The following is an 8,087-nucleotide window of genomic DNA, read 5'->3' as shown; positions in this document are numbered from 1 at the left end:
ACCGCTAGTTTCAACAAATAAAACCAATGTTCCACAGCGTTTCATGAATAAAAAATGATAATACCGAAATTATAGGAAGAACAAAAAAAAAGAGAAAGAAAGAAATGACAGACTTAATTCTTCCTAATAATTTATATTCCTTTAAAATTTTCTTCTTCGTAATATCGTAATAAGAAAAAAAATAAGGAACACACCTAAAAGAACCCTAAACCCCTAAACATGAAACGAGACTATATGTGTCTCTTCATCCCAAATTATAAATTATTTTAACTTTCTTAGAGAGTCAGAGCATCTCAAATTTAACTAAATTTATATAATAAAATAATGACATTATGATTGTAATAAGTATCATTAGATTCTTCATTAATTATATTTGCATAGTATCTCTATTTGATGCCATAAATATTTGTAACTCTCTATATAATTTTGATCAAACTTGGGGTACTTTGACTCTTATGAAAGTTGGAATGACTTATAATTTGGGATTGAGGGAGTATATATATATATATATATATATATATATATATATATATATATATATATATATATATATATATATATATATATATAGAGAGAGAGAGAGAAGCTTTTACGAGAAAAAACGGGACTAGATCGCAAAAAAAAGAAGGAAAAAAAATGGGACTAGACACAAAAGTGAATGAAAAACGAAAATTATCATAAAGGCTTTTGCGGATTGAGGAACGGCCCAGGGCGGCCCACCGGCAACACTTCCGTCTCTAGTCATCCCCGTTTCACCCCGCGTACGCTCTCCCTCGTCCCTCTCCCTCTCCCTCTCGGCGACGATTGGGCTAGCGCCGCCGCCGCCGCGCTACGCCAGGTGCCGAGGTCTTCCTAGCCCCCTTCGCCAGGTCTTCGTAACCCCTCTCACCGTCGACGAGCACCCTCCAAGTACGCCAGTCCTTCTCTTCCCTTCCTGCTGCGCGGGACCGGGCGCCCAAACCCTAACATTAGCTATCCGGCTATTTGTCTTCGGATCTGTTCTAATTGCAACCTTATGCATCTATAATGCTTACGAACTTCGATTTTTCTTGCAAAAAGTTATCGAGTTTCCTTTACTGGTTCCGCCCCCCTGAAGTTTACTGGTTTGCAGGGCATTTGCATTATGGTCGCAGCGTAGGTGGTGACACATTAGAAGGAGGGAGCAAGAAGAGTTGCTGGGCATGGCGGCTCAGGAGGCCGCCGCAGCTGATTCTTCGGGCCCTCGGTTCGCTCCGGACGACCCGACGCTCCCGGCGCCTTGGAAAGCTCTGATTGATGGCGCGACGCTGTACTATTGGAATCCAGAGACGAATGTGACCCAGTATGAGAAGCCTGCTGCAACTGCAGGGGTGCTCCCCTTGCCAGCAGGTCCTCCGCCGCCGACCCCTGCGCAGGTTCCGGAACCTGCACCAGGGGCGTATTCGCAGCCTAACGTGCAGTTTGGCCAAGCTGGCCAGGCAGGGCACCAGGAGCGTCCTGGCCAGGCAGCTTATCCTCCTCAGGCTGGCCAGCTTGGGCAGCAGCAGCATACTCAGCAGCCAGCTCAGCAGCAACCGTTTCAGCAGCATGTCACGGCTCAACACCAGGCTTCGTTTCAGCAAGTGCCATATCAGCAACAGCAGACGCACATGCCAAATCAGCCGCATCAGTACCACAGCGCGCATCCTCAACACATGCTGTATCAGCATGGTCCTTATATGCAACCTCAGCAGCAACAGCAGGCTCCACCATATTCGTATCAGGCAGACCAGCAGCCACAGATGCCACAAACCGCCTATAATCAAGCTCAGCAGCCACCGATGCCGCAACCTACCTACAATCAAGGTCAGAGTCAGCAGCCACCGATGCCGCAACCTTCCTACAATCAAGGTCAAGTTCAGCAGCCACTGATGCCGCAAACTTCCTACAATCAAGGTCAAGCTCAGCAGCCACCAATGCCACAACCATCCTACAATCAAGGTCAGCAATCCATGATACCACAGTCTGCCTACAATCAAGCTCAGCAGCCTCAAATTCTACATGGTGCTTATAATCAAAGCCAGCAGCCGCAGGGAGTTAGGGTTTCTCAGAGTCAAGGGCAACATCCTCAACAATCTTTGAGCTTTCACCACCCTGCCCAAGCTTCGCAGTCGCTGCAGGTTTCTCAACCTCAAGGACTTGAAATGCCATCTCAACAAGGTAAACTGCAGCATGGATTGCCCTTCACTCAGTATGGAAAACCATCACTGTCACATGGGCAACAAAGTCCATTGTTGAAGGATGATGATGGAGGAGTTCATGAAGGCAAGCGAACTGGCTTTTCATTACCACTTAGTCAGCAGCGTGGCCAAGCTCCTCTTCCAAATCAGCAGTTACCTTCTAGTCATCAACATCCTGGAGCCCTTAGTAGCCAGCCAAATATACCTGGAGTTGGTGGGCCATTATATCCTGCCAAGCATCTTCCTGGTGGATCATCCTCTGCTGAGACTAATAACATGGGTTTCATGAACTCACCTGCACAAATGCATCAAGGTGGAGCTGATACAAACTACCAGCAAAAACCTGTTAGTGGCCTTGCAGTTCCAAATCATGTTGGTCCATCACCAATTCGACCTCCAATGGGTTTTGATAGGGGTAATAGTGATGGTCACATTGAAAGAGATGACCCTCACTCTTATGGAAGGTTTGATGGAACAAAGGTTCTCCAGCAGCAGCCAAATCTTGCTCCTCTCCCAACTTCACAAAATCCTATGGTAATAATCTTTGGTACAGTAATGTTAAGTCTTAATGAAGCCAAAACCTCACCCTTATACTGCCTAAATTTATGTCCTACCATAACAGTAATAAGCTATAAACTTTCTTGTACATTATAGAGTCTGATGATATTTCCGCACCATATCAATGGAACTAGTTGTAAAAATGTTGGCAAGAATGCCCACTAGCTTTCTGATATATTCAATGCTTTCTATATATTATGCTCATGCTAATCTTAATTCTAAAGTTCTAACCATTCACTCTGATTTGTGTAAACTTCTGCGGCAGGGCATGCATAATGGGCCGCCTTATCCTCGTCCAGACAATTTTGGTGGTTATAACATGGCACCTCCACATTCAGTACCAAATTCACATAATCTTGGTCCATTGCCTATTGGAACTTCAGTGAGGCCACCGTCAAGTATGTTTGCTCCTCCAGATTTTCCAAGCGTATCTTCAGCTGATGCATACCGTCAACACCATGAAGTCACTGCCATGGTAAGGAGTTGATTGCATAGACATATTTTGTCGCAAAACTAAGACAGTTTACAACTTCAAATATCTCCAGAGGCTGTTTGCCATTGTACTTAAACATTCTGGAAATGCTGTTCCACATGTGGTTTTTTTTTCCCACAATGGTAAAACCGAATTTCATTACCAGGGCAATGAAATTACAAATAGTTTGCATAATAGAGGTACTGGATGATATCTAACATTTACATGACTAAAAAATATTTTTTGTGGCACACATATCTGACATTTCAAGCATGATGTATACATCTCTGGCCAACTGCCACTCAAGAAAACTGGACAGAGGTATAGTCTAATTTGTTTTGCACAGAGAAATACATTCGAGATACCAAAAGCCTGAGAGGTGCACTTCTGCAGTTGGACATATTTTAGTATGCCCTGTTCCCTTATGTATAGCTCGGTAACAGGGTATTTCAGAATATTTCTCTTGGTGTACAAGTTCATTTTCTTGTTTAGTTAGACTGCTAGCTGTTTATTATTCTTTTATACTTTCACCTGTTGATTATTTATATTTTGACTCCAATTTTTTTAATATCCAGGGTGAGAACGTTCCTGCTCCGTTTATGACATTTGAGGCTACTGGATTCCCTCCAGAGATTCTGAGAGAGGTATATCTTCTTTAGTTGGGCTTTGCCTACTTGTGGATCCATGGATGCATTATCTATCTACAATTTATCTTAACTAAGAAATTCTTGACAATGTGGGCCACTGAAAATGACATCTTCGAAATGGAAAATTATCTTCTCTCGTAGTGAGCACATCGTATGGTATTGCTCACTGATGTAGCACAATGGATTCGCGGTGATGCTGAGTGCCCTAATACAATGATTTGTTTTCAATTTCTGGGCACTGTAGTGAAATACTTGTGGCTATTTTCTGCTGACAAGTATTGGGAGGATTGATGTTGTTTCAGATTATAAAATGTGGCTGAGGCTTCCTGCTTGTCTCTGCCACTGAATCAACAAAGAGCTTCATGCCTTGAGTTGCTTAAGTAAGCAGCCATATTCACCTAGGATAGAATTTAACCCTTTCTCATTGTTTGCAACCATTTTTTACTCGCTATGCAAAATACAAATTACCTGCTGCAGGTGGGCAGGCACTTATGATGCTTATTCATTTTTTTTCCATTTCAGATCCATGCAGCAGGCTTTTCAAATCCCACTCCAATTCAAGCTCAGACATGGCCTGTTGCACTGCAAAACCGGGACATAGTAGCTATTGCCAAGACAGGGTCTGGAAAGACACTGGGGTACCTAATTCCTGCTTTTATACATCTGAGGAGATGCCACAATAATCCGATGTTGGGCCCTACGGTATTGGTTTTGGCCCCTACTCGCGAGCTTGCTTCACAAATACAAGACGAAGTAGTTAAGTTTGGTCAATCATCTAGAGTTTCCTGCACAGTAAGTTCTGTCCTGATATCTTTTATTATGGCCTTATCTTTTCTTGCATATAGAATAATAAAGCATTGATCACAACCAATTGTAGTCCTGAAACTATGTGCACATTTTCTGTTTTGTAAGACAATGCATAGTAATTAAGTATTGGATATCAAATGTTAATAATGTGCTCTATTGACTTTAAAACATAGAGTCATAGACTCAAGTATTGTTCTTCAAAAAGTTTATGATAGCTTTACCTTTAGAAACGTCGATGCGGCTGAGGCGGCTATCCGGGCACTAGGCTAGCTTGAGCACCTACCTAGACCTAGTGTGTTTTTTATTGTAGTTATCTTAGAAAATGAACTCGTGTGGTTCTGAACAATATTGCTGTGCATCAATCATTCAAGATTTCTGTACCTAAGTTCCTTGTAGAATATGTGCATTATTTCTGGTACTATGTTTACTAATGACATGTCACATTTCAGACATTGAAACCATCGTTGATATGTTCTTTTTCAGTGCCTATATGGTGGAGCTTCAAAGGGCCCTCAGCTAAGAGAACTTGAGCGTGGAGCAGATATTGTGGTAGCAACACCAGGACGTCTTAATGATGTTCTGGAGATGAAGAAGATTAGCCTCCATCAGGTTTCATTACTTGTGCTTGATGAAGCAGACCGTATGCTTGACATGGGGTTTGAGCCACAAATACGGAAGATTGTGGATGAGATTCCTAATACTAGACAGACTCTAATGTACACTGCCACTTGGCCAAAGGAGGTTACAAAAATAGCTGGGGATTTACTAAGAGATCCTGTCCAGGTCAACATTGGCAGCATCGATGAACTTGTTGCCAACAAATCCATCACTCAGGTATTCTAGTGAAATTACGATTGTTTCTATTCATACTTTATGCTTTGCCTTTCTTTAGGATGCAGAGTCCTTGAAGTGCCATTGCTGACTGGTGTCAGAATTTCTATTATTGTTAAGTAGTTTGAAAAAGCATTCTTTGGCACCTAATTTCTAGGTGTCAGCCTTTATCTGTAATATATTATGTGTTCGTTTCTAGGATGATCCATTTCTAAGGCTCCTGTTTGTTTGCAGTATGTAGAGGTGGTTCCGCCTATGGACAAGCAGCGACGCCTAGAGCAGATTCTTAGAGATCAAGAAAGGGGCTCAAAAATCATCATATTTTGCTCGACTAAGAAGATGTGTGACCAGCTTGCTCGTGGTATTGGTCGCAATTTTAATGCTGTAAGCATTCATGGTGATAAATCGCAGGCCGAAAGAGAGAATGTTCTCAATCAGTTTCGAACTGGCAGGGCTCCAATATTAGTAGCCACAGATGTTGCTGCTCGTGGACTTGATATCAAAGATATCAGGTGAGGCTTATTTGATTGTGAGATATTAAATCCTTAAATTATTTCAATGTCTAATATTACCTAACTGAACACTGACAAATTTCTGTTGCTCATTTGTACTGCACCATGTGTTTTCTCCAGAGTGGTAATCAATTATGACTTTCCAACTGGGATAGAGGACTATGTGCATCGCATAGGGCGTACAGGAAGAGCTGGCGCTACTGGTGTCTCGTACACTTTTCTCTCTGAACAAGATTGGAAATATGCTGGCGATTTGGTGAAACTCTTGCAAGGTGCCAACCAGCATGTCCCTCCACAGCTGCAAGACATGGCTGCACGCAGTGCTTCTGGAGGTCCAAGAAACCAGGCTGCTGGGATGAGTCGCTGGGACGGGCCTGGTGGTCGTCGTTTTGAACCTGGTCCTGGTGGCCCTGTTGGTTATGGTGGTGTTAGGGAGGGTCCTGGAGGTTTTGGTGGTCGTGAGGGCCCAGGTGGATTTGGTGTTCGAGAAAGCCCAGCCATGTTTGGTGGCCCGGAAGGCCCTGATGGCTTGGGTGGCCGGGCTGGCCCTGGTGGCTTCGGTGGCCGGGAAGGCCCTGGTGGCTTCAGTGGCCATGAGAGCCCTGGTGGCTTTGGTGGCCGAGAACGGGAGGGCCCAGGTGGCTTTGGTGGCAGAAAGGGCCCAGGTGGCTTTGGTGGACGAGATGGCCCTGGGTCAGGTGGTTTTGGTGGTAGAGGGGAGCGTGGATCTGGTGGTTTTGGCAGTCGAGGCGGAGCAAGCCCTGGGGGCTTTGGTGGACGTGGTGGCAGGCGTGATTCTTCTGGTTTTGGTGGGCGTGGCAGGGGTGATTTTTCCGGTTTTGGTGGGCGTGGCAGGGGTGATTCTCCCGGTTTTGGTGGGCGAGGTAGGGGAGATTTTTCTGGTGGGCGTGGTGGCAGGGGACGTGGATTTGGCGGGAGGGGACGTTCTGACCGAGGCCCACATGACTGGTTTGTCTCAGATGGACGTGGACGATATGATAACCGTCGTGGATATGGAGACAAGGGCAGGGATCGGAGCTACAGCCGCAGCCCAGATAGAGGCCGGTCACGGGGCTATGACAGAAGAACTGATAGCAGGAGCATTAGCAGAAGTAGGAGTCGGAGCAGGAGCTGGTCACGCAGTAGAAGCCGCAGCGGGAGCTGGAGCCATAGTCGGAGCCGCAGCAGCAGCCGGAGTCGCAGCAGGAGCAGGAGCCGTGACCATGGGGCAGCACCGGAGCGCAGGCCCCGAGCAAGAACTGGTTTCGATGTGCTGCCTCCTGCAACTGGAGCAGCCGGACCTGCGCCTGTCCCTGTACCTGGACCAGCACCACCACCTGTTCCTGCTCTCGCACCTGAACAATCACTGGCCGATACATCTACAATGTCGCCAATGTCTCCAGGTGGCCTAGTCCAGCCAGCTGCTGCTGCACCGTTGATATGTGGTGGGAATGACAACAGCTTTGGCGGCACACCGGCTGGCCAACCTTTCCAAGGGACTGACGCTGCATTCCCCAGTTTTCCTGCAGGCGAAACGTTCCCAGGCGCAGCAGTTCAGCAGGCCGCTCCTGATGTATAATGATTAATGAGTCGAACGATATCTAGTGCACTGCCCCTTTTCTCCCTATTTAATCTGGTGTACAATAGGAGAAACGAGTTTCCGGGTAGTATTTTATATGACTCAAATCAGTTTTCCACAATCGCTGATGATCTCGTGGTGAATTGACGTATGGATCTTGTGTGTTCTTGTGCTGAATACGTGAAAAGGAGATGTGGTCAATTGCAACTCCGTTTTGTTGTGCTTTTTTTTTTTCTGTTTTACAATTTGTGTTTCTTTGATTTTTTTTTTGTTTTGCCTAATATTCTGTCGTTTCAACGGATTTTGCGTAGAACTGCACTCAATGGTCTGCATTCTAATTTATGTTTGTTATACCATCTAAATTCAGTCTGTTTAACAGGTTTTCAGCGAAACACGAGGTCAATACAGATTTTTGTAGTTCAAAAATTAATGGCAAGCATGCGTACATTTTTTAAAAAATTTCTTTCAAAATTTATTGTTTCT

At 44.9% G+C, this 8,087-nt stretch overlaps 1 protein-coding gene across 1 annotated transcript; it reads left to right on the top strand.

The window, feature by feature from the left end:
• The first annotated feature begins 718 nt into the window (after nucleotides 1-718).
• LOC136530311 (DEAD-box ATP-dependent RNA helicase 40-like) lies at nucleotides 719-7,772 on the top strand. Its single transcript, XM_066523079.1, has 8 exons — nucleotides 719-909; nucleotides 1,112-2,732; nucleotides 3,022-3,231; nucleotides 3,804-3,872; nucleotides 4,398-4,667; nucleotides 5,166-5,516; nucleotides 5,748-6,025; nucleotides 6,146-7,772. Exons 2-8 carry the CDS (start codon nucleotides 1,182-1,184, stop codon nucleotides 7,602-7,604), a joined length of 4,188 nt encoding a protein of 1,395 aa, XP_066379176.1. The 5' UTR covers nucleotides 719-909; nucleotides 1,112-1,181; the 3' UTR covers nucleotides 7,605-7,772.
• The last annotated feature ends 315 nt before the right edge of the window (nucleotides 7,773-8,087 follow it).

This window comes from Miscanthus floridulus, unplaced genomic scaffold, assembly GCF_019320115.1.
Source record: "Miscanthus floridulus cultivar M001 unplaced genomic scaffold, ASM1932011v1 fs_106_3, whole genome shotgun sequence".
Classification (NCBI taxonomy): domain Eukaryota; kingdom Viridiplantae; phylum Streptophyta; class Magnoliopsida; order Poales; family Poaceae; genus Miscanthus; species Miscanthus floridulus.
The sequence above is the reverse complement of the archived record's forward strand: the minus strand, read 5'-3'. Positions and strand labels throughout refer to the sequence as shown.